General features: G+C 45.9%; 1 protein-coding gene across 1 annotated transcript in view; it reads right to left on the bottom strand.

Moving 5' to 3' along the window:
• Positions 1–19,798, bottom strand: part of EYA2 (EYA transcriptional coactivator and phosphatase 2) — a 174,735-nt gene extending 154,937 nt beyond the window's left edge. The window contains exons 1-3 of the mRNA XM_073793066.1: positions 19,690–19,798; positions 7,551–7,593; positions 3,951–4,093 (exon numbers count right to left, since the gene is read on the bottom strand). Of these exons, the coding sequence (XP_073649167.1) occupies positions 3,951–4,093; positions 7,551–7,593; positions 19,690–19,798 (295 nt within the window). The remainder of the gene's footprint in view (positions 1–3,950; positions 4,094–7,550; positions 7,594–19,689) is intronic.
• Between the last annotated feature and the right edge of the window lie 7,274 nt (positions 19,799–27,072).

Raw genomic sequence — 27,072 nt, 5'->3', positions numbered from 1 at the left:
TTCCACCTCTGCCACCGACCAACTGGGGGACCTTGGGCGAGTTATTTATCCTCTCTGAGCCTCCATTTATTTATACCTTGAAAGAGGATAACGATGGAACTTTCCTTGGAGGGTTGAGTGGGGGTTTAAAAGGACAAGTAGACACAGAGCCCTGAGAACTGTGGGTGGCAGCACCCCAGTGATGCAGCATCTCAAAGATGCAGTATCTCAGGGAATACCCTGGGGGTCCAGTGGTTAGGACTTCACGCTTTCACTGCTGAGGGTCTGGTTTCAGTCCCTGGTCAGGGAACTAAGATCTCACAAGCTGTGTGGCGCAGCCAAAAAAAAAAGGGGTTTTTTTTTTTTTTGAAGATGCAGCATCTCAGTGGTGCAGCAACTCAATGATGCACATCTCAAAGATGAAGCATCTCAGTGACAGCATCTCAGCGATGGTGTCCATGACCAACGCCTGACCAGGTGCTCTGTGACCTGTCACTCCTAACTCCACAACTGCTCTTGAATACGTCTACTTCTGTCTGTTCACTGCCCCCCAGGTCTCCACCATTGCTCTACTCCAGACTTTATCAGTCTCCCAACCTACCTTCCTGTTTCTCCTCTTGCTTCCCTCCAATCCAACCTCCCCACAGCAGCCAAAGTGATCTTTAAAAAACCCAGATTGTATCAGATAGCCCTGTGTTTATAAATCTGCCAATGAGCTCCTGCTTCGCTTGGAATAAAATCCTTCCCAGGCGCTAAGGCTCTGCCCACCTCGCCTACCTCATCTGTGTACTGTGTTCCAGCCACTGGGCTTCCTGGATTTGCCAAGTCCATCTTCCCAGGGGTGATCACCTCGGCCTGGACACCCTCCCTCCTGTGCTTACGAATGGTCACCTCTCAGTTCTCAGCTGAATCAGCTCCTCATGTAAAAGGCCTTCCCTGGCGCTAGAACCTACATTAAATCTTGCTTGTTCTTTACCCTTTCACAGCCTTCTTGTCTTCCTTTATATCACGCATCATAATTTGAAATAACACCTACAATTTTTAAAAGTTCATGTAATTTCTTTCTTCCTCTAGGCTAGGGGTTGCAAACTTAAATGTCTTCAGGGGACAGGCAGCTAACTCAAGTGAGTAATGAGGGTGGGGGAGGACTGTGGTGAACACAGGCTAATAGGGTCAGCCCTACTCAGAGCCACCTACTCCTGACACAAAAAATGTGGGCCCAATGCTGCCCGATCATCTGTCATTTTTTTAAAAGACATTAGGAATATAAACTTCTATGTAAACATTTCCCATTTAAAAATTGGCAATTAATTTTTTAAATGTCAAGTATATTTTATAGGTTAAAAAAAATATCCAAGGGCCACATTATCTGTTGGCCTTCACTTTCTAGCCTCTGTTCTAGACTGTAAGCTGCACAAACACAGGGCCCATTCTGCTTGTTGACCATTGTATACTCAGCACACGACCCAATGCTGAATGAATGAATGAACAAAAGAACAGGGCAGAGGAAGGGAGGGAGAAGAGGGAGGAAAAAAATTCAAGATTCAGTCTCTGCACTGAAGCCACACCATCTAGTTGGCAAGACAAGATGATCTCATTAATTTAACCGTTGAAGAAGCTGAGGCGTGGAGAAGCCAGGGGCAGTTGAGTCTGGAAGGAAGGCCTCCTGCCTGCAATCCTGTTCTTTCCACCGGATACCATGGATTTGGGTGGATCGGAAAGCCATCTGTATGGATGTCTGTGCTTTCTGCCTGCCCCCTCCTCCTCTGGGGACCACCCCTTCCTCACACTCAGATCAGTTCTCTGGGGTGAGCCTGACCTGATCATTGGTGCCACGGGTGGACATGGGGCCATCCAGAGCATTCCATCTTTCTGCCCCAGGGTCTGACCACGGGAGTCCAGGTAGAGAGATCTCTGGGACAATGTGGCAAGTCCTGGACAGCGGAGGCTCTCTTTTTGGGGAGTTCCAGCCTGGAACTGCTAGGGCTGCCTTTGGCACCACAGCGGAGAGCCTGCCTGAGACGGAAGCCCACACAAAGGGAAGCAGAGAGACTAATTCCTCCTATTATCATACTTGGATCCAACCCTGCCTGAAGCTAAAGCCCTAAGATTTTTCTGCTCTGTTTGCAATAAACATCCTTATTTTCTTAAGTTAATTAGCATTGGATTTTTGTTGTTTGCTACCAAAAGGGCTTTGGTTGATACATCAATTAAGATGGAAGAAATCACATGAATAAAAGCCACAGGGGCTTCCCTGGTGGCGCAGTGGTTGAGAGTCCGCCTGCCGATGCAGGGGACACAGGTTCATGCTCTGGTCTGGGAAGATCCCACATGCGGCGGAGCGCCTGGGCCCGTGACCCATGGCCGCTGAGCCTGCGCATCCGGAGCCTGTGCTCCGCAACGGGAGAGGCCACAACAGTGAAAGGCGCGCGTACCGCAAAAAAACAAAAAAACAAAAAAACCAGTGCGATGGTTAATCTTATGTGTCAACTTGGACCACGGGGTGTCTAGACATTTGGTCACACATTATACTGTGTCTGTGAGGGTGTTTCTGGATGAGATTAATTTGAATCAGCGGACTGAGTAAAGCAGATTGCCCTCCCTGATGTTGGTGGGCCCCATCCAATCAACTGGAAACCTGAATAGAACAACAGACTAAGTAAGAGGGAACTCCTTCTGTCTGAGTGCTGAGCTGGGACACTGGTCTTTTCCTGTCTTCAGACTCCAACTGAAAAATGAGCTCTTCCTGGGCTTGGGCCTGCCGGCTTTCGGACTAGAACTTACAACGTCAGCCCTCCTGTTTCTCAAGCCTTCAGACTCAGGCTGGAATGACATCCTCTTCCATCTCCTGGGTCTTTAGCTGGCCAACTGCAGATCTAGGGACTTCTCAGCCTCCATTACCGGGTGAGCCAATTCCTATGATAAATGTATCTCTCTGTCTCAGCTCCATCCCATTGGTTCTGTCCCTCTGGAGAACCCTGACGAATGCTCACAGGGACAGGTGAGCAGTGGATGGTGAGCCTGGTTCACTGAGCCTCCAGTTCTTGGCAATAGTGTTCTGACTGTCAAGGTTGCATGTCTCTTGTTTTTGCCTTCCCAGCATCCATTTTTCCTTCTTCTGACACCACCACTGGGTTTTCCTTTAAGAGAACCATCCCTTCCTCACATACAATCCATATGCTTCACCCTCCGATTACCTCCCTCACCTCTACCTCCTTGCTTGTGCTAAGGGTCAACATTGGATTCTGGTGGAACTACTGGGAAAGATGAGATGTCCTTCTGCTGAGAGTGCTGAGCTGAAAGCATGTAAACCTGGAGCTGACAGGTACAATCTCTGCTGTCACATGGGAAGAGCCCATGTGGAGGTAAAGACAACTCAGAGGAAAACATCTGAAGATGGAGTGAGACATCTTCCTCGTGATATCATTCAAGCACCTGGATCCAGCCATACCTGCTATCAGTCGTATCCCCAAATTTACCAGTATGTAAATCATTAAATTTCCATTTTCCCTAAGCCAGCTTGGGTTGTGTCTTACTCTTGCAGTCAAAAGAGGTCTTGATATAGTCTCTAGATCTTGAACCGTATTTATTTATTTATTTATTTATTTATTTTTGCGGTATGTGGGCCTCTCACTGTTGTGGCCTCTCCCGTTGCGTAGCACAGGCTCCGGACGCGCAGGCTCAGCGGCCATGGCTCATGGGTCCAGCCGCTCCGTGGCATGTGGGATCCTCCCGGACCGGGGCAGAACCTGTGTCCTCTGCATCGGCAGGTGGACTCTCAACCAGTGCGCCACCAGGGAAGCCCTAGATCTTGAACCATATTTAAAGTGTCTGTCCTTCCCCTCTATCTCCAATCCAAAATTAGGCTGGCTGCATTTATCATTCTGCATTTCACTGAAGCAACAGGGCAAAATAAAGACCATGATGGTGGGGATCCCAGGGGGAAAGCAAGAGCTTGGTCAGGTACTCACTGTAAGAAGGGATTCCATAGGCTTGTGCTGGAGGTGGGTAAGCTGTGTAGGGGGTGGCCTGCTGGATCCCCGCACTGTACTGAGTCTGGCCGTAGGCTGCCATGGCAGTGGGATGCTGGCTGTGCAGGACACGTGGGCAAGGTCTGCATGGAAGGAGAGAAGATGAAATCTCCAAGCCCAAGCCCAACCCAGCATCCCTCCCCCCTTATTCTGGTATCACCACCACCACTATTTTCCTTTGGGGGTATTTATTCTTTTCTTTTCTTCTTCTTCTTCTTTTTTTTTTTTTTGGCCACTTGGCTTGCAAGATCTTAGTTCCCTGACCAGGGATTGAACCCGGTCCCCAGCAGTGAAAGCACCGAGTCCTAATCACTGGACCGCCAGGGAATTCCCTGGGTATTCACTCTTTCCAGGGGAGAGACAGCTTACATGTTCATCAAATCCTATTTCATTTTCCTTTCCTGGGCACCAGGAAGATTACATTTCCTGTCTCCCTTGCAGTCAGATTCAACCACATGACTGGGTTCTGCCTGACAGAATGCATAAACCATTCATAGGTCTGGCCAATAACACCATCCCCTCTCCTCTTTCGGCAGCAACTGTGGAGGGTACCAGTTGAGAGAGCGGAGCCAACACAGTTACATCCTGGATCCCTGAGTCAGCTTGTGGAGGAGAGGTGTGCCGGAGAGTTTCATGGGATTCACATTGGACTTTATATAAGAAACAAACCTTTGTTGTGCTAAGCCACTGAGACCAAGGTTTATTGATTACTGCAGTACAGCCTATTCCACCGTGACTATCTACCCTAATTTAGACACCTTCCCAATTGACTGTAGCTTTGACAGCATTGTCATTCAAGATGCCCTGCTCTTGGCCATGGGGTGGGCACATGGTGCAAGATCATCCAATCAGACTCTGTTCTGGGAATTTAAATCTTGGGCTGAATAATTCATTCCAACAACCACATTCTGAAGAGACTGATTTTTAGTTCCTTCCCATTGCCTGGATCCTAGAAGCTGTCCTACTCTTGGTCTTTCTCAAGGCCTGATTATTCCACTTTTGCTTCCATTGTGAGCTACTCCAGATCTTCCCAAAAAAGTCCTTTTGTGTTTACATCAGCTGGGGTCTATTTCTGTTACTTGCAACCAAAGAAAGAAAATGGATTCCTTACTCCAAGATGAATAATGGGTTCCATGAAGGGCTAGGATTTAACGGGCCACTGACCTAAGACATCTGGAATATAATGACTGCTAGTGATCACTGCGCTCTGACCACAGGCTACGAACTGTGTCACATGGGCCTAATATGTGCACTGAATCGCATCGGATACTGATACCAACTCTCTGGGGTGGAGGCTCTTCTAACTCCCATTTTAGAGAAGAGAAAACTGAAGTTCAGAAACCGCAAGTCACAGCTAGAAAGTGGGAAATCTGGAACTTAAACTCGTAAGTCTGACTCCAGAGCCCACACTTGTAATCACGAAGCTTTGCTGCTTCTCAGTGACGGGCCTGGGCTTGACCCAGCCCTGTACTTATTGCTCCTGTAGGGAGCAATAAATAAAGTCAAGGTAGGTTGTTATAACAGGAAGGGGACAAGATGGTGAATCTACGGATATAATTTCTTTGGCCAGTGCAATTTTTTCTTAATTTGAAGTTGCCAATATTTTAAAACCAGAAGATTCACACACACACACACACACACACTCTGTCTCTCTCTCTCTCTCTCTCTCCCCTTATTTCCCCCTCTCTTGCAAAGCACAGATGCTTTGGAAAGCCTGGGTCTGCTCTGTGTGCTGCCGTCAATTCTTGGGCCTATGATACGCCAGGCCCTGTCCCAATTATTGCATGTAGACTGGCTCATTTAAACCTGATAGCAACTGTGACAGCTCTTGGAGGCAGTTACTGCTCCCATCCCCATTTTACAGATAAGAAAACTGAGGCAGAGAGAGATGAAGGAACCAAAAGCACACAGCTGATACACAATTTGAACCCTGGCTCCAGAGGCCACGCCCTTAACCACTCCACCTCTGTGCAACTTGACAAACTGTAGCTAACTATCCTGGCCACGAGTTTATCAGTAGATGGTAACGAGATTCCCAAACCTGTATCTGATTCCATTTTGATTACATCACCTTAGTAAAAACCTGTTGGTTTCCAGAGCTCCTCCTACATACGAAGCCTGATGGCAGGCGTGAGACAGATGCAAAAGCTCACAGCATTATAAAAAGATGTTCTCAGGCCCTCTTTCTTTTTGACAACCACTGTGCCGAAGGGTTGGGGAACTTGTTCCAAGATGCATAAGAAACTTGTTTGAGCTGGAGATGCCAGAATCAGTACTGGAAGGCGTTTCAGCAGTCAAGATTCTTACCCTGTGAGGTGCCTGGAAACGCATCTGGAGCATTGGGACTTAGTGCTGAGCAGAGAACCTTATTTGAAAATGTTCCCAACTTATACCTGTCTTTGCAAGTAGAAGGTGGAAATCGGAGATGATCAGCTCCTGCTTCCCATCAAAACCGATGTGAAATTCTCGGATTAAGCTGGGGCTCAAGTGAAAAGCCAGAGAGAGGACAGTGGAGCTCTCTAACCCCAAGGCCATAAAACAAGTTAGGTAGATTTAACAGACCTCAGTTGCTACCGACAACCCCCAAAACATCTTCTGGAGGGAAAGGAAGGCTGAGAAAGTGTGTTCCTTATAAACAGCTCCTACGGTCTCATCCAGGGAGGAGCATGTCCAGCTATGGAGGAGCTGAGTATCCAGACTGAGGGCCATGCTGACCGTCCTGCCAAACCCGGGGCTTCTCACACTAGGGGGTGCGGATGGGCAGCCCCTGAGGACCCTGGGTAAGCCCTGTCCATCACTGGGCTCCCACTAACCCCTGCGCACGGCTCTGGTGGAGCATTTGTACCGTCCGCTCTATTGAGATCTCTGATCTACTGGTCTCTGTCCCCACTAGACTGGAAGCTCTCCAAGGGTAGGGACTGTGTCTCACTGATCTCGCGAGTCTCCAGTGCTCCTATGAGATTTGGTACCGAGGAGTGTTGGGTGAATGTTGGAGCAGGAAGAGGGAGGAAGGAGTGGGGAGGAGGGGGGAAGAAGGATAGAGGGGGGCAGGGAGAGAAAGATGGGGCAGGAGGAAGGAAGAGGAGGCAGAGCACGAGAGAGAGAGAGAGAGGGCAAAGAGAGAGGGAGGGAGACAGAAAAGGAGAGAGAGGGAAGGAGGGAGAAAAGACAAGAGAGGGAGAGACAGGGAAGCAGGAAGGGAGAGAGGAATTGAGAAAGTCTGTGATAGGAAAGGACAGGAAGGAAAGGAGGAAAAGACTGAAAAAAAGAAGAAAGAAGAAAACAACAGCCAACACTCTCAGGAAAGTCTGTTCCAGACCCCTTTCTAAGCACCCTTTACGTGGGGCAGACATCATGATTGTCCCCCTTTTCCAGATGGCGAGACTCAGTCCTGGGGAGGTGGGGTCGTTTGCTCAAGGTCACTCAGCCAGTAAGAGTAGTGCTGGGATTCTTTTCTAGGGAGTCTGCTTCCAGAGCCTCTGCCCTCCAAGAAAGAGAGAGGGAGAGAGCGTGAGAGGGAGATAAAGCAAGGGTACTCACCTTGCAAAGAGCTGGGACACACTCAGAGCCGATGTAGTGATGCCTGGAGGGGAAAAAGAAAAACATTTGAGGGGCTTGAGCTGTCAGAGCGATGTTCCCCAGAAGCTATGACTTCAGACGCCAGGTTGAGGGGGAAGAAACTCAGAGAGTTGCTGCCAGGGACTTTCTCAACCACACAAGCTTATCTGAGGCACACCATTGTAGCACTCTCCTTCTTGAAAACCTTTTCTGGGTGTGCTTTGTCTCCAGATACTAACTGAAGGACTACATATAAAGAACCTGGAGCATCTTGAAACATCAGAGTAGAATCCATCCCCCCACCCATTGTACAGATGGAGAAAGGAGGGCAAAAGAGACAGGAAGAACGTGCTGGAGCCAGGTAACACGACCAGTTGTCAGCTGGCGCCATTTCTACTCCTGGATGAAGACCCACTCCCTTCCTTGCCTTAAAGGCAACCCCAGAAACCTAGAAAGGCCCACACTGGTTGGCTCTGATTATCCAACACCTATTTTCCTTCTTCTTCTGATGTCACCTTGATATTCCTCCTCTCCTTCCCCAGTTTCAGTTCATTGGGTTCAGGTGGGGCTGGCCCAGCCACCTTGGATTATCTCCCAGGCTCCAGCTAGAGTGTGGGGCAGGGAGATGGAAGGGGCCTGAGGTCCTGATACAAGTGCTCTACACTGTATCTCTGGGCACTCAGCCTCCAACCATGGTTGGGAAGCAATAATCAGGAGATGATGAAAACGTGATAGAATTTGGCTGGGAGAGACATTTCCAAGAGGATAATTTTACCAACGAACAGTTCACTGGGGAGGATTCTGTGCTGTGTCATTTTAAATAATGCAGTGCAGTGCCCTCAGTGTGGAGCCCTGGCAGGTTCTAGATGATGTGTCTACTGATGGTACCCATCTGCCGACTCACACTCTCTGGTTTGTAGGGCAGTGGCTGAGGTGTCCCTCTGCCTCCTGAGAAAGGCCCCAAGCCCTCCAGAGCTCTGAGCCTCTCTGTAAACCAACCTGCAATTCCAACTCTAGCGCTCAGTAAGTAATGAGACATCGGGCAGGGGCCTCAGGGTACCCTCCTGCGAAATGGGGAAAAAACATTTATCTCACAAGGATGCGTGAGGATTAAATGAGATGATGATGATGATGATGACTGTATCCATCATTTACCCAGTGCTTGTTACATGCCAAGCCGCCTTCTAAATCCATTACCTGGATTATTCTAATCCTCATAACCACCCCTTGAGGAGGGTTCTCTTCACGTCCCCATGTTACAGATGAAGAGCAGCAGGTGCAGAGTTTACATAACTCACTCAAGGCCACACAGGTCCTAAAGGGTGGAGCTGTGATCAGAACTCAGGTGCTGGCTCCCGACTCTGGCTTCCCAACCAGGACACAGCAGCCCACAATGACAATCACCATCATAACAGCAACCAGCACCCACTTAGATGTTCACCACGTGCCAGGCCCGTGTTAACTGCCTACATGCGTGAACTCATTTAATCCTCGTGGCAATGCTACAAGGCCGACAGTGTCATTATCCCCATTGCACTGACGAGGAAGCTGAGGGCCCAATGGCTAAGTGCCTTGCTCAAGCCACACAGCCTGTGGACATAGGAACTGGGACTTGAACCCAAGGGCTGTCTGAGTCCCAAGTCCATCTCCTTAATCACCTCCCTGGCAGAGTCACATTCTGTTCGAGTCCCAAGCCACTGGGGTGAGAGGGCGAGTCCTGAAGTCCAGCTGGTCCAGTGGAAAAGAATCTGCCTTACAATGCAGGGGACGTGGGTTCAATCCCTGGTCAGGGAACTAAGATCTCACATGCCACGGGGCAGCTAATCCCGCGCCACAACTACTGAGCTCGTGTGCCGCAACTAGGGAGCCCGCGTGTCGCAAACTATAGAGCCCATGTGCCCTGGAGCCTGCGCGCCACAACTAGAGAAGAGAAAACCTGCAGGCCACAATTAGAGAGAAGCCCGCGTGCTGCAATGAAGAGCCCGCGCGCTTCAATGAAAGATCCCGCGTGCTGCAACGAAAGATCCCACGTGCTGCAACGAAAGATCCCGCCTGCTGCAACAAAAGATCCTGCGTACCGCAACTAAGACCCGACACAAACATAAATAAAATACAAAGATAAATAATATATAAATCTTTAAAAAAAAGGCTGGACAGCATTAGTGTATATTGCTCATAGTAAGGAGGAGTTGTGGGATACTTTTGTTCCAGTTGTAGACGTGAGAATGTGTTGTGTGTGTGCTGAATGCCTGTGTAAAAATACGTTTCTTACTATGTGTCACATTTTTAAGAAGTCGGGACAGCAGGGATCTAACTCCAAGGAAAGGTGCCGGTGCACAGTAGGTGCTCACTCGCTGCTCATTTCCCTGCTCCGGGTTTCCTGCCCCAGGCAGAGCCTCCCACATCCCCTTCCTCCTCCTCCCACAGGATGGTCTCATTCTGAAAGAGCCCCAGTCTCATTACTGGTAAAAGCCCATGATTTGAGTTATGTTTAGTAATATATAAGTTACTGAATTAAACATTTTGAATATGTTTTCTTTAATAAATATGTAAATATTCATAAAAATCGATATCTATGGAAACAGTCCTAGGGGCTTAGATTAACTCGGCGTTCTAGAAATCTGAAGCAAGCACCTCCCCGAGCCCCCAACCTCTGCACCCTGATTTGCATGTTCACCTCGCTCCCCCTCCTCTGTTCCTCTGAACTGTTATGCAATCAGCCTTCCCTACCAGGGCAGTTCTCCCTCTCCTGCTGTGCAAACCTATGGTCCTCTTCCACCCCAGCAACCCCCAGGAAGACTGTGCAAGGAAGAAACAGGCATTTAGTCAGTGCTGAGAGATTTTCCTTCTGCAGACCGTGTGATTTTTGAAAAGCACAGGCTCTTTTTTTTTTTTTTTAACTGGTATCACATTTAACTTTTTTATCCTGGGACACTTGGGAGAATTGAGAACCTGGAAAATGAATGCATTATATATAGAATAATCTCCTTCCCTTTCGTTCCCTCCCTTTCTTCTTCCTTTTTTCGCTGGCAAGGATGGCACAGACCTCATGGAGACTCCTGACGGTCCGTGCCAATGTAGGGCCCCCAAGCTCCTTCCCTTCCTCAGGGACCTGGGGTGGGACTGTGTAAAGGACAACCATGCTCAGTGCTTTGCGTGCAAAGGTGGAGCAGGGACCCCCCAAGAGCAGAGAGCCTCTCTCTTCCTCTGAAGCTCTTGCTGTGCTTCAGGGCTGTTAGTCCGCAGAGGTCCTGTGGACCAGGAGGCCCAGATGCAGCTGGAGCCATCCGTCATCTGCGTACTAGGCAATGGGCCTGACAGTGATTGTGTGGGCAACGCACGCTCCAGCGTGAAAGGTGGAGGAGTGGGCATCATTGTTTAAGTCGCAGGAACAACCTCGCCCTCAACGTAGCCCAGGACGTCTTTTGGTGATCCCCCAGATGCCCTCATCACCACTTTCTGGATGCTGTTGTGTTTGACAGCTTCCTCCAAATGGTAAGTCAGAGCCAGACAGACACACTGAAGTGGAGACGTGGGAGGCCATGCCACAGAGCGTCCCATGCAGCTCAGGAATGATCTGGTTCATAGACACGGCAATGCCATTGGATGCGGGCACGATGCTCTGGACAGCAGCACAGTCATAGTACCTCAGCTTGCCAGAGGGGCAGAGAGGGCGTGGACTGTGGTCAAGAGTCCCTCCATGATGCCAGTGTCACAGACCCAGAGGGCATGCTGGCAATCTAGGGGGAGTGGTCATACTCCTCCTGGTCACTCCATCACAAACATGGAACCCTCAGCATAAGGGCAGATGACGCTTTGACTTCAGTCCTCAAGTGAGCCCCAAGCATATTCGGGGTGGTGAAGACACCATATGCAGTAGAAGCAGCAGCCCTTTGATACTGGTAAGATCTGGTGCCTGGTAGATGGAGATGCCCTTCCCACTGACCACAGGCTCCTGTTCTCAAACTTGGCAGTGCCATTGAACTTCCTTGATCAACAAGATTGGGGTCAGTGGCGGAATCACTGATGGCAACTTGTATCCATGTTGCCAGTGGTGAAAGCAGTCCTGGTGACCTGACTCAATGTAGTCAAATCTATTTATTTCAAGCTTTACCATGTGTCTCTGAGGGATGTGGCTAGCACATAAAATGGGGCAGCCGGGAGGGGCAGAGAGCCTCCTCCATTTACTCGTGAATTTAAAACTCTAAGCCCCTCCTCCTGCCCAGGTTCCAATGGGCGAAGGGAGAAGGATTAGCTAAGCAGATGGCCAGAGCCTCAGGATGCGCTCGTTCATTCGTTCATTCGTTCATTCATTCACCGCCTGCCATGTGCCAGCAAAAGCAGTCAGAGTTCCTGCCCTCATGGACCCTCCAGCTCTGTGGGGGGACAGGTGGTAAACAAACACTTAACTAGATAAGGCAAGTACTTAATTACAATGATAACAGGGTGCAGACGAAGGAAGTGGATGATACAGAGCGGAGCACCTGGAACATTCATACGCACAGGATTCGCCTGGGGATCTTAGGAAAATGCAGACTCCAGTCTTTAGGTCAAGGAAGCTCCCAGGTGATGCTGACATGGCAGGCCCGGAAACCAGACTTTGAGTAGCGAGGGTTTAGACCACAGGCTAATGAAGAACTGCAAATTACAAAAAAGTCCCAATTCTGGGTTCATAAAAATCAATCTCCATTCCAGAAGTCACAAACTCAAACGCCTACTGGGGCCAAGAAGGGAACAGAAATGATCTGCTGTAATATGAGGAAACCGGAGCTGGGGTCTGTGTGCGTGAGCGCACGTGTATTGTGTGATTGTGTGTGTGCGTGACTGTGCGATGTGACTTACCCAAAGACACACACAGCTGGTTCATTCATTCATGCATTCAACAAATGCTCACCATGCACCTACTGTGGACCAGATCTACGATCCAAATCTCATAATTTGTTATCTTAATGTTGCTTCCAAAAAGAAAAGCACGTGGGCTGAAGGGGTCAGACCCAAATTCAGATCCTGACTCTGCTGCACTATAACTGTGTGGCTCTGAGCCCATCACTTCCTTTCTCTAAACCTCAGTTTCCACATCCACAAAATGGGGTACTATCTCATCCCTGCAGGGCTGTCGCAACGATCACAGGAGGCAGGTACCTGCCAAATGGTAACTGCTCAACACACAGGAGCTATTATTAGTCTTCTATTCTCCTGGGGCCCTTGCTTCAGCCACTTCAATTGTGAGCCCAATTTGAATGCTCACACTTTTTTTTTTTTTTAACCTCTCACTGGGAGGATTAAGAAGCTAATGATTCTAAAAGCAGCAACCACTATTATATTGCCTAATTGGATCCCAGGGGCCACTTCTAACTGATCCCCCGTGAGATGAGACAATTTCTAATGCAAGATGTCTTGAGGAAGGTCTTGGCCACAAAAGCTGCATGTCTGTAAATTTCATCAGCTCATCTCCTTAGTGTGGGTGCTTTACACAGCACTCAGACCAGCGTCAGCGACAGCAGGAGGGAGCACTGGTTTAGGAGTTCAGCATGTGCGCCCCACAGGCAGAGGTCGTTCTGGGCGCTAAGGCCCCCAGGAAGCAGGCTGAGAAAGGCTTAGAAGTGGGAAAGGTGAAACTGATCTGTGGCTCCCCAGGCCAGACCTGGGCAAAGCTCTGGGCAGTTCAACCTGGCTTGGGTGAAATGAAAGAAAATCTGCCAGCCCCTGGCTAGAACCGGTGAGACTGAAACTGGAAATTACACCATATGATGCCCAGGGCAGAGGAGGGGCAGGCAGTCTGAGTGAGGACGACAGCCCAGCTTGTTCTGCCGGGAGGTGATTTCACCTCTCCGAGGAAACACTTAATGAGATTACAGCCTCAGCTTTTGCAAAATATGTCTGCATTTCAAACGAAAATAATTTTTTCTCTATTCAGCTGTGCTTTCTTAGTTCCATAACTTTTTCCCTCCTCCTTCCAGAAGATGGGATACAATTCAAATCCAAATTTCCCTTAAATAGTAATGAATGATAGCTTATATTTCTCAGGTGGTTCCTACAAGCCAGGCACTCTGCTAAGGACTACTTGGGCCTTAGCTCTTCTATTCCCCATAACAACTCAATGAGGAAGTTGTTCTCTCTACTTTATAGATATGGAAAATGAGGCAAGGGGAAGTTAAAGAAACTTTACTAAGGATTCAAAGGCAATATCAATCTGAAGTTATCTGTGGTTCCTAAAGGTTACTCTATTCATCCACCACCCACCCATCACCCATCCATCTACCTACCCAACCATCCACCCAACGTCCATCCACTCACCCACCCACCCTCTCACCCACCCACCCACTCACCCACCTACCCACCCATAAATAATTTTTAAGGACCTACCATGAGCCAGACACTGAGCTGTCTGCTAATTAAGAACAGAAATTTAAATACATATGTAGGAATAAAAAACTGTCTTTGTCCTGGAGGAATTCACCACCTAGAGCAATGGTTCTCAACCTTGGGTGCACAGTACTGGGTGCCTTTGGAGAGCTTTAAAAAATTTTCATTGCCTGGGTCACACTTTGGACCAATTAAATCAGACTCTTTGGGGGTAAGATCTGGACATGAGCATTGAATTTTTTAAAAAACTTCCCAGGAGAGTCCAATGTGCAGACAGGTTTAAAACCAGCCCTGGAGGTTGGTTCTCAAAGTTTGGTCCCTGGACTGGCAACATCAGCGCTGTCTGGGAATTGTTAGAAATGCAAATTCTTGGGCCCCACCACAGACCATTACAGAATCAGAAATGCTGGGGATGGGGCCCTGCAAGCAGTGTGCCAAAAGAACTTCCAAGGTGGTTTTGATGCACAAGAGAATTTGAGACATAAATATACGTACTTAAATTATAGAAATATACGTTTACACATATGTAATGCATAGAGAAAGTCTTCCATAACAGGAACACAAAACAGTGGTTACTGCTGGGGAGGGGAGGTGACGACGAAGATTGGGTGGCTGTGGCAAAGGGGGATTTGGCCTAATGTTCAAGTTTTTATAAGGATCGTGTATTTATGTATTACCTGGTGACCAGAAATTGGATTGTTTTAAAAAAAAAAAAAAAAAAGAGGAAAGGGAGGGTGCTGCAGGCAGGGGACACAGCATGTATTAAGGCTGTGAGATGTCATACCACAGGGGGCTCACAGCGGGTAGCACTCATTCCATCACCCTGTCCTATAGTCCTGCAGAGTGCTCTGTCTTCTGTCTTCATTCCTTCCACAAGTATTTCTTTTTTTTTTAATATGGCAAGTATCATTTTTAAAAATTGAAGTATAGTTGATTTACAATGTTTCAGGTGTACAGCAAAGTGATTCATATATATATATTCTTTCTCAGACTCTTTTCCATTATAGATTGTTATAAGATATTGAGTATAGTTCTCTGTGCTATACAGTAGGTCCTTGTTATTTATGTATTTTATATACAGTAGTGTGTATCAGTTAATTCCAAGCTCCTAATTTATCCCCACCCCCTCCCCCTTTGGTAACCATAATTTTGTTTTCTATCGACAACTATTTCTTAAGTACCTACTAGGCGTCATGCCTTGTTCTCAGTGGTCAAGATACGTAGGCATAAAGTGGGCAAGATCTGCCTTCAGAGAACTTACATTCTGGTGGGGAGGCAGACAAACAGCAAGTGAATAGACACATAACTTCCGGCAGAGAGTGGGAATATGAAGAAAACATTAAACAAACCAAATACTGTGGCTGAATGTTCTGTTGGCTCTCCCCTCAAACCTGATCCAGAATCTGGCCCGTTCTCACCACTCCATCACTACCACCCCATCTAGGGCACCTTGGCCTCTCACTTGGGTTATTGTAGCGCCTTCGTTGCTACCCGGGCTCCCATTCTGCCCCCACCCGCAGTCCGTTCTCACGTGCAGCCTGAGGGAGCCTGTCAGTCTGTAGACCAGACTGCCCCTCATCCGGCCCCAACCACACCCTCCGCCACGGCTCCCACCTCACTCAGGGCAGAAGCCAGGTCCCTCCAATGGCTCACGAAGTCCAGCATGGTCTGACCCTGGCTATCTCTCTGACCTCAGCTCCCCGTCACTGGCCCCTTGCTCACTGGGCTCCAGCCACACCAGCCTTCCTATTGCTTCTCAGTGCTCTGGAACCGCTGCTGCCTCAGGACCTTTGCATTTGCTAGCTTCTCTGCTCCTAAGGCTCTTCTTCCCTGTGACCAAGAAGTGCCCGCCCACACCTCCTTCAGGTCTTTATTCAAGTGTTACCTTCCCAGTGACATCATTTCTAGCCACCCTAACAAAGACTGCAACCCCATATCACTGCATTTCGCACCCCACCCTGCTTTCCCCCCTTAGTACCTATCACCATCCAGCATGCTATATATTTTGATATATATATATTTTATGTGTGTGTATGTGTGTGTGTGTGTGTGTATAAAACATGCTATATATCTATTGTTGTCATCAGACTCTTGCCCTGCCAGCACCCTAGGCAGGGCTCCAAGAGGCAGGGGTTTTGTGTTGTCTTCCTAGTACTTAAAACAATGACGGGCACGTGTTTGAGTGAACATTTGTTGAATGAATGAATGAATGAGTGAAAAAATGATTACTTTTGATAGGAAAGACCTCTCTGATGAGAACTGAAGGATGAGGGGATGGTCCTGCAGAGATGGGGGGAAGCCTGGTCCAGGCAGAGGAACAGCAAGTGCAAAGGCCCTGATGGCAGAATCACGCTTATGAGTTAGAGCAAAAGAAATAAGGCCAGGGGCTGGGTCCAGTGAGCAGAGGTGATGGGGTAGAGATGAGTCTGAGAGGCTGGCGGGGACAGGCAAGTAGAGCCCACTTGGGGACTTCCCTGGTGGCGCAGTGGTTAAGAATCCGCCTGCCAATGCAGGGGACACGGGTTCGAGCCCTGGTCCGGGAAGATCCCACATGCTGCGGAGCAACTAAGCCCGTGCGCCGCAACTACTGAGCCTGTGCTCTACTGAGCCCACATGCCACAACTACTGAAGCCCGTGCGCCTAGAGCCCGTGCTCTGCAACAAGAGAAGTCACTGCAATGAGAAGCCCGTGCACCGCAATGAAGCGTAGCCCCTGCTCACCACAACTAGAGAAAGCCCGCGTGCAGCAACGAAGACCCAGTGCAGCCAAAAATAAATTAAAAAAAAAAAAAGTAGAGGCTACTCGGCCAAAGGGAAGGAATTTAGATCTTACTCTATACTTTTTTAAAACACCAAGTCCTCTCCATATTTTAATTCATTTTATCCTCCCATCAACTCTATGAGGTTGGTGGCATAATTATTCCATTTAACAGAAGAGGCAAATGAGCCCCCAAGAGGTTAGGTCCCTAAACCAGAGACTTACAACTGGTAGGAGGCAGAGCCAGAAATGCAATGGGAGCCACCGGGGGGCTTTTGGGGTCCACGATCCCCCCACCCCAGAACCCCCCAGAGTGTAGGCCTCATGGCTCATGGCTACTGGGGTTCTCCTTGGACCTGGACCCTTGTAGTCACTCAGTAACATTCACTCTGTAACAGAAGGAAGGGCCCAGGAGGAGGGAGACCAGAGGCCAGGCAGGAAGGGCAGCTGAGTCTGGCACTCGAGGCCACAACTAGGGTGGAATGTCTCCTGCAGAGTCCTGGAGCTCACCGCCCATGTCAACAATAAAGAGAAAGAAACACGTGTGTGTGTGTGTGTGTGTCTGTGTGTGTGTGTGTGTGTGTGTGTGTGTGTGTGAGAGAGAGAGAGAGAGAGAGAGAGAGGGGCGGGGGAGAGAGAGAGAGAGAGAGAGAGAGAGAGAGAGAGAGAGAGGGAGACCTGACCCTGCCAGCCCCCTGCCTGCTCTGAATTTGGAAGCAACCTCTTTCTGCCCCATTGCTCACCCCCAAAGGCTTAGCCTTGGCCTCAGATTGCCCCAGGGCAGTAAAGGGTACAGACAGCTCCAAGTCACAAAAAGGAGACAGACAATGTGTTTGTGGGTGCCACCACTGTGCGGGATGGACATCTGGGGTCTGCAAACTAAGATCTTTGCAGAAAGTGATTATTGACTTTAGACGTGAGGACTCTGGAGCCAGAGTGCCTGGGTCTGATTCCTGGCCCTGCCACAAGTTGTATGACTTTAAGCTGGTTACTCAACCCCCCAAGCCTCAACTTCCACATCCGTGAAATGGGCTCGTAGCCTAATAGGGGTGTAATAATTACATGAGAAACAGTACAGTGTACTGATTAGGAAAACAGACTCTGGAGTCAGACTACTTAGGTTCAAATTCTGGCTGTCGCTTAACCGTCACCTCAGACAAGTTACTTAGCCTCTCTGTGCCTCAGTTTCCTCATCTGTAAAACGAGTGTCCACTTCTTAGAGTTGCAGACACTAAAGAGTTAATACATTTTAATGCCTGACACATAGCAGGTGCTGAGAGTTCGCTCTGATAGTGATGGAGGAGGAGGAGAATTAATTTCAATTTCTATTGCTCTGAATAGTGCCTGGGACAAAGTAGTTGCTCACAAAAAACGAACGACAAGAGGAAGTGACAGACACTCATCTTCTTGACAGCTGCCCCTCAGCTCCTACTAGTGGAAGCCAGGTGGGAACACGGGCCCAGCACTTCTAAAGAATTTGGCATCTCAAGAGAAACTAGAAATCCAGATATTTATGTGAGCTCTCCCAATTTTCACAAGTTCACTTTTATTTAAAGCACAGTATAAACCAAACAAAGACATACCTGAGGGCCAGGCGTGGCAGCCAGTTTGCAATCATGGTTTTGAGTTCCCTGCGGCTATCTGATTCAATGGGATAATACGTTTATTTGCAATGCCCCCAAGGTGTGCCAGGCGCTTTACATAACATCACCCCATTTGATCCTTGCAGTAAGCATCCTATGAAGTGTCATGATTCTGCCCCCATTTGGCAGGTGAGAAAGTTGAGGCTCGGGAAGGTTAAACAATCTGCCCAAGATCATTTGGCTGGGAAGCAGTGGGGCTGGGAGTCAGCCTGGGATCTTCCTCCCTCGGCAGTCTATGCCTTTTCCTGTCTCTACTGGCTCTGAAGTGAAGAGTCTGTAGTTGACTGGTGCCTTCACTCAGAAGGAAAAGGATGACTGTCTTTGAATAGGGCTCAATAAATTATCTCAAACTCTCAAAGAACCCAGGGTGGCTTACACAGACGCTCCAAAGGACCAGTAGGAACGAGGGTGTTCTGGTCACGGGAGCCCAGACCCTCTTGACGGTATTTTTAGCAGGGCTGTTCCAGCTTCATGACCAGCACACAAGACAGTATTACTGCTATCTTGGTGACGGCAGTAATTATTCCCAAGAGCCTGGAGTTGCTTAAAAGCAAACTCCTTCTGATGTTATATTCAACTAGACTCACGTCTCTTTGGTTTTCCATGACAATTACATAGCACTGTGCCCCCATAAGCTCGCATCAAACACAGACAGTGAAGGAGAGACAGCTGGGAGTTTCGGAACACCAACAGCAAATCCCAAAGCTGCTCAAACAAAGGGTTAAGCCCAATGGTTAAACATAATAGCTTAATGCCTTTTGCTAAGTAACTCTGCGCTCTACCAGGAAGGCTGACAGATCACAAACAGTGCAAACAATAGCTGGAATTGTCTAGTGAAAACTAGTCTGACTGCATCATTTGCCAATAGTTTTTTAAACAGCTTAACTCTCCTCTGCTTCCTTGACTGCAACCCAACCTGAAAGCAAAAGGCAGATGAGTTCTTGTCCCAACGTCAAACCCCCATAAACAAGACGCCTGCTTGGATGTGGCGATGGCAGGAGAGAACTCAGAGGTCCAGCCCCAGAGCCTGCAGGGCATGCCTGGGGCCTGGGCCTGGAATACACCCAAAACTGACTAGCGTCTATGGAGGTGTCAGCATTTCTTGGAACTGGAGACCGAGACGGGACTTTCAGAACAGGAACGAGCACACTTTTACCTCTAATGACAAAATTGTTAGCAACGCACGCGAAAGTTTTGGTCCAGAGTCAACAATCTATTTGGGTGGGAGGAGAAATTGTCATAACGACAGTACTTGTGAGAGGATGTGTGCCAAAGGCTATCCGTCCCTTACCATATTCCGTGGGGCGAGCGGGGATCACCACAGGGCCCACCAAAACGCACAGCAGGAGGCCTACCTTCTATGTCACTCAGAGTCCAGACATCAGCGTCGGCACAGTTAACCTTCAGTTTACCCGGACGATCGCTGTTTACAGTAAGGCTGGGAGAGATCACTAGTTCTAGCATTTCCTTGTACCTGAAAGAAAACAAAGGGAAATATAATTTATTCATTAATTATGCATGCTTACTAATGATTCCTATTGCTTTCCCTAGGAGTATAAATATTAAAGCTGATTACCTAAACCCAGCCATCTTATAAATTCCACATCATAAAAATTCACTAAACTTTCCATCAAAGGGAAATGAGGAATTGAAATGAAGTGCTTGCTCCCGTCTGGAGAATACACCCACTTGATTAAAACTTTCCCCTCCTTCCCATTGTATTTTGTCATTAGAAAAATTTTATTTGGGTCTCTTTTAAATGTCATCTGAACGAGCTGGAGCGAGCCAGGGAGACTTTCTAGTAGAGGAAGGGAGAAACAGGTAGAGAGGGAGAGGATTGGGTTCCTAGAAGCCAGAGGCATGAAGAGAAGGTGGAGTTGACTGTAATTAAGAGAGAATGGACATGGTGTTACACGGTGTCACTTGTACAGATGGACAAGGGTTCAAAAGGTGTCATCGATACTTAAAAAGTCCCTCTAGGCAGCAGAGTCCCACAGCCCAGCACTGCGGTCCCTACCAAGAAAGAACACACTAGCTCCTGAAGTACCCATGACCTTGATAAATGCTATTGTGGGCAGGAGCAGGAAAGAAGAGGGACAAATCTCCTGGGTCATTCTCTTTTTTCATTGAAAACTCTTCCAACTCTTGTGCTATGTCAGTACTTATTCCTCCTAAATTCCTACCCACTGTGGTCAGGGAATGAGGTTTCTTTTTTTAAAAAATTTATATTATTGAAATATAGTTGATTTACAATGTTGTGTCAATTTCTGCTGCACAGCAAAGTGATTCAGTTATACATATATATATATATATATATATATATACACACACACACACACACACACATTCTTTTTCATATTCTTTTCCATTATGGTTTATCACAGGATACTAAATATACTTTAATATTAATATAATTTAATATTTAATAGACTGTGCTATACAATAGAACCTTGTTGTTTATCCATTCTATGTACAGTACTTTGCATCTGCGAATCCCAAACTCCCAATCCCTCCCTCCCCCATGGCAACCACAAGTCTGTTTTCTATGTCTGTGAGTCTGTTTCTAAAAGATACATGCACCCCAACATTTACTGCAGCACTGTTTACAATAGCCAAGACATAGAAACAACCTAAATGTTCATCAACAGACGAATGGATAAAGAAGATGTGGTACCTATATACAATGGAATACTACTCGGCCATAAAAAAAGAATGAAATAGCACCATTTGCAGCAACATGGATGGACCTAGAGATTATCATTCTAAGTGAAGTAAATCAGAAAGAGAAAGACAAATATCATATGTCACACATAGGGAGTGAGGTTTCTGGTTAACATGCACAACATCGGACATGGTGATTTTCAAAGGACTAAACTACAACCAATAACATGTGCCACTGATTCAAGTTGTCCTCAGCAAAAGGTTAAGTCTAATCACTGCAAATCAGTACCTAAGTCACCCTTGGTAGGATATGTTTATCACCAGGCTAACAGAACACAGTGTACCGATTGATGGTGACATGGTTATAAACTCAGATTCCACTGTAAAACGGTTGTGGATTCAAATTCCATTTCAGTACTCAGTACCTTGACCAAGTTACCAAACTGCTCTAAGTCAAAAGTTTTCTCATTCGGATGGTGGGGATTATCAGTATCTCCCTAACAAGGTCATGGTGAAGATGACAAGAGATGAGATCTGTAAGGAAAGGACTTAGCAGGCAGCAACCTAAATGTCCACTCACTACCATAGGAATGAAGAATACAGGCAGAATGGTCACACAGTGGAATACAACACAACAGTGAAAAAGACTGCTCTGGAGCTCCACTCAGCACCATGGACAGACTGCCAAACAAAGTACCAGGCAATGAGACAGAAGGGTACCCAAGGTATGATACCATTTCTGTGAAATTCAAAATATACAAATCAATATTATACACTCTTTAGGGATACAGACATAAGCAATAAAAAGATAACAGTATGTATAAGAATGATAGACACCCATTTCAAGAGAATGGTTAGCTAGGGATCACTGGGGGATGCAATATGGGGAGAGGTACCCTGGGGCTTCAGCTGTGCAACAATGTCGTTCAGAGGTTGACACAAACTCTGGCCCATCTAAATCCAGCTTAGCATCTGTTTTTGTGTGACCCATGAACCAAGAACGGCTTTCACATTTTTAAATGGTTGAACAAAATCCTAAGAAGGATAACATTTCACGGCCTGCGAAAATTACGTGGAATTCAAATTTCAGTGTCCATTAGTAAAGTTTTCTCGGAACACAGCCCTGCTTGGTGGTTTACTGTATCATTCGTGGCTACTTTCACGCTGCAACTTCTGAGTAAAGTAGTTGCCATGGAGACCTGCAAAGCTGAAAATATTTCATATCTGGCAGAAAAAGTTTGCTACCCCGTTTTTTAGTCTATAAGCAAGGTGGTGGGCGTACTGCGGTCAGAGGGTTACTCTTCATCTCTGTGTGTCTGAAACACTTAATTTTTAACAAAGAAAGAAATCACTTATCTCAGGACTTGCATATAGGAAGTACTTTATATATAGTTTTTAATCAGATGAGAAAATTCCACACAAATCAGCTTCCAGTGTTGAAGTCTTTATGTTAGCTGATGAACATTTGGGTCCTAAGTGTTCCCATGTATACATGGGTTTTCTCTTTCCCCAAATGCCACAAGGCATTCCAGAAAGAGGCCTTGGTATCTCTTTACTTTAATATGTCAAAACATATTGTATGGAGCTTGGCAAACAGCAGACGTTGAACCTATTCTCTGACTGTAGCTGCCAGAAATTTGCATTTTATCCAAACTCACTCCCTTCATCCTTTTGGGTATATGCAAATAACTGAAGGTTCAAAAATAAACAACGTTGTAAAAGATTACATTGGTCTCTAAACATCCAGACACTATGAGTACGGGTATTAAAGGCAGCAAATTGTTAGCTAAATGACCAAATCTGGTTAAAAATAAAATGAATTGTTTTTCCTCCTCCTCAGGGTTTAAAAATATTTGAAGTATTTGCCAATATTTAAAAACAAGGTGATTTCACATAAAAATCTAGAGTTCCAGCTTCTCTTGAAGAATGGAAGCATATTGACAGGTTCCTGCATGGCAACTCTCAGCTGGCTGCCCAATCTGGTCAAGGCATATGAGCTCCAGTTCACCACAGTCCCCACCACTCCCTAGTGTCTTACATTTGACCCTCTTTTTCCATTTCCTTGTATTTCCTCCTGGTCTCTACAGGCCTTTGCATTTGAGCCCCATGGATTATGTGTCATCAGACAAGCCTGATGAGGAAATAAACAGCAATGTGACACTTCTGGCCTTAGTCACATAGCTTATGATTTTACTGAGTACTGTTGTCATCCTCAAGAGCAATTAGCACATCGAAATAGCATGTGTTGATGTTATAGCAGAACAAGAAGGTGTCTGTGAGTTTTAACTCTAGGACTGAGTATTGCTATTAAAGCTTTGGTGTCCTGACCTTGCCTAAGGTCCTTGAGGGCCAGGCCAACGTGGAAATCATCATTATTTCCCCCACGACACCTGATACAGAATCTTGTTCATTCTGTCATCCGATTAACATCTGTCGGAGGATGACAGGAAGGAAGGGATGGAGGAAGACAGGAACTTGGAAGGAGAGAGGGAGAGACGAAATCTATAACTGAGCAATTAGCTTCTTTAAAATTTTTTTGAATTCCTATTTATTTTAATTTTACACCCCGCCCTACACAATGCCTCTAATGTATTAAATATGTAAATATGTCCCCTTGTAAATGATGCTATACTGTTTATGTGATGTGTGTGTGTGTGTGTGTGTGTGTGTCTGTGTGTGTGTGTGTGTGTGTGTGTTTGGCAGTGCCGTGAGGCATGTGGGATCTTAGTTCCCTGACCAGGGATCGAACCTGTGCCCCCTGTATTGGAAGTGCAGAGTCTTAACCACTGGACAGCCAGGGAAGTCCTGTGACATGTGTTTTAATTTACATGAATAGTGTTATGCATGAGACCTCATTCTGTTCATGGGGACTTTTTCCCCAGTCTGCACCGTGATTTTATAATGTGTATAGATTGCCGGATGGTTGTTCAGCTTGTAGCTAGAATTCCATACTGCATACCCACTCTGTTGTGTTTATGCATTGCCCTAGTGATGAACATCTAGGATGCCTTCATCTCTCAGCTACCATAAACAATGCTGCAATGAATATTTTCATTAAAAAAATACACATATATATGTAATGTGTACCTATATATGTGTGCTTACACACACATACACATTCTTAAAACGTATAAATATTTGAGGAGGATTTCTGTGTCATTGGGTATATGTGAACTGAACTCGACCAAGTACTAGCAGACTGTTCTTTACAATTCCTGTGCTAACCCAGATTCCCACCAGAAGTGCATAAGCGTTCTAATTTCATAAATTCGTGCTAACACTTGGCATTGTCCAGCCTTCTAATTTTTGCCAAACTGTTGGATGGAAAGCAATTATCTCATAGTTGTTTTAATTTTCCTTTCTATGATCACTAGAGAGTTTGAGCATATATTCACATAATTGTGGGCCACAAGAGTTTCTAGGAACTGTCTATTCATATCTTTTATCCTTGCCCATTTTTCTACTGCCTTTTCTTTTCCCCCTTTTTTGTTGATTTGCTCTATAGACTGCCTTGTAGAGTCTAGGTATTAGTCCATTGTTGGTTTTATTTATTTATTTTTTTCTTTTTGCTGACAAAGCAAAAGACTTTATTGGAAATGGGCGCCCGGTCAGGGAGCAGTGGGGTAAGGGAACGCAGGAGAACTGCTCTCCATTGTTGGTTTTAGATGTTGTAAATTTCTTTTCTTAACCTTTCATCTGTCTGTTTTTTTTAAATATATAGTGTCTTGTAGAACAACAACAACAAAATCTTATATATTTACCCAATAATGAATGTTTTCCCTAGGCGTAGAAATGATTTCCCTAATCCCTGGATATTAAAATTTGTCTACGTTTAAAACTATTGACTTGGAATTTTACCTTTTATAGTTAAACCTTTAATTAATCTGGAGTTTTCCTTTTAACATGGATTAAATTTGCATTTTCTTCCAATACTGGAGAAAATGAAAATAAGCCAGTTTTCCTAATTTGTATTAAACTCTCCAATCGAATTCACCTCCCAGTTATGATGGAACTGTTTCTATTTTTGGTTCAATCTCACTATCACAATAAAAAATAAAATCTACAAAACATTGTTTTAAGGCCTTGCAGGGCAACCAAGGTAGGACTTGAGGGCCCAGGATCCCAGAGAGATGTGAGACACGTACTGAATTAAGTCTGACCTCTACTACTTTTCACCTCAAGACATTTGCCGATTTATAAGCACAGAAGAAAAAAGAAGGAGCTTTGAGTTTTCCAGTCTCATTGAGTTGGGGAGACAAAAATTGGACTTCAGGATACTAAGGCAGCTAGGACCCAAGGAGCTAAGATTCTAGAGATGTGAGAACCACAGGGAAGTTAGCCTGACATTGTTGACAGTCATTACCCTTGAGGCGTTTGCTGAAACCTAAGCTGGGTGGGGTAAGAGTCAAAGAAGTCAAGCAGAAAGGGGTGGCTAAGAAGGCAAGAGACGAAGCAGAGCTTTTGGCAATCTCCCAGTACTAGGGAGACAAAATTGGAGTTCATGGCCCATCAAGGATAAGAATCCTTGGGACGACCCTGGTGGCGCAGCGGTTAAGGCTCCATGCTCCCAATGCAGGGGGCCCGGGTTTGATCCCTGGTCAGGAAACTAGATACCACATGCATGCCGCAACTAAGAGTTTGCATGCCACAACTAAGGGGCCGGCTAGCCACAACTAAGGAGTCTGCCTGCCGCAACTAAGACCCGGCACAACCAAATAAATAAATAAGTGAAACATTTTCCCAGCAATCAATGAAAGAAATGTTAAAAATTTATTAAAAAAAAAAAGGATGAGAATCCTTGGTAAACACACCAGGCTTTTAATGAGACCCCTGAAAGGTCATTCCCTTGGAGTAAAGACCAACCAAATAGATCCTGTCTTGAATCATTTTAATCCCTTATTGGATCAAAGCGATTTGCCTCTACTATCACCACCTGCCAGAAGAGCAACTTTTCTTCTGGGGAAGATGTCATCTTCCAGAGTTTCCACAATTTTTCATACACAATGTTTAGCATGTAATAAAAAATTACCAGGCACGCAAGGAGACAAAGCCAAACAATCAAAAACCAAGACAAAAAAACCTAATTCATATATAAGATTCAGATATTAGTGTAACTAAACACGGACTTCCCAGCAACCTTGATAATAAGATCAAGAAAAGAGACTTACAATGGACAATGCTACTAGAATCCTTAAGAAAAATCAAATGGAAATTCTAAGCCTGAAAAATACAATAATTGAAATTCAGAACTCAATAGAGCAGTTGAACCACAGACTGGATATAGCAGAAGAAAAGAATGAACTTGAAGATAAGTCAGTAGACACATCTCAGAAAGAAGTTTGGAAAACAGGTTTTATAAAAAGCATAAAGGAAACATGGGACACCGAGAAAAGTTCTAACATACATGTAATAGGGGCCGCAGAGGAGAGGAGAGAGATAACAACTTAGAAACAATATTTAATGAAAAACTGACAGAAAACCTTCCAAGACTGATGAAAGACATCAAGTCAAAGGAATCAAGAAGCTCTGTGAATCAGAAGCAGGATAAGTACAGAGAAAAATACTCCTGGGCATACCATAGTCAAACTATACATATGTGAGAATATATTAATATATTCAGCCAGAGGGTAAATAAGACAAATCTCTAAAGAAGGACTAATGAAACTTCTCAACAGAAATGATGGAAACTAGAAAACAATGTAATTTCACCTGCCAAGGTAGAATCCTATGTCAGCAAAAAAATCCTTCAAAAATGAAGACAAAAATGAAATAAACTAAAATTAAGATTATTTGCCACTTTGTAGCAAATAGACTTGCACTACAAAAGAATACTCTGGAAGCATGAAAATTCAGCAAGGGATGGAGAGTAACATAAAAGGGTAAATTCAAGAGTAGGAGAGGACTAAATGAACTTAACATGTTCTAAGGACCTTGCATTTTCCTTGAGGTGGTTACCAGTACTAATTTATAGTAAACTTTTTACGATTTATCAAGGACGCAGTCTATAATCTTTAGGGTAACTGCTTAGAGAATAAAAATAATAAATGTATGCCAACAAGCTAATGGAGAAGAAAATG

Source organism: Tursiops truncatus, chromosome 15 (assembly GCF_011762595.2).
Source record: "Tursiops truncatus isolate mTurTru1 chromosome 15, mTurTru1.mat.Y, whole genome shotgun sequence".
Taxonomy (NCBI): Eukaryota; Metazoa; Chordata; class Mammalia; order Artiodactyla; family Delphinidae; genus Tursiops; species Tursiops truncatus.
Note: the sequence above shows the minus strand (reverse complement) of the source record. Positions and strands in the feature narration are given on the sequence as shown.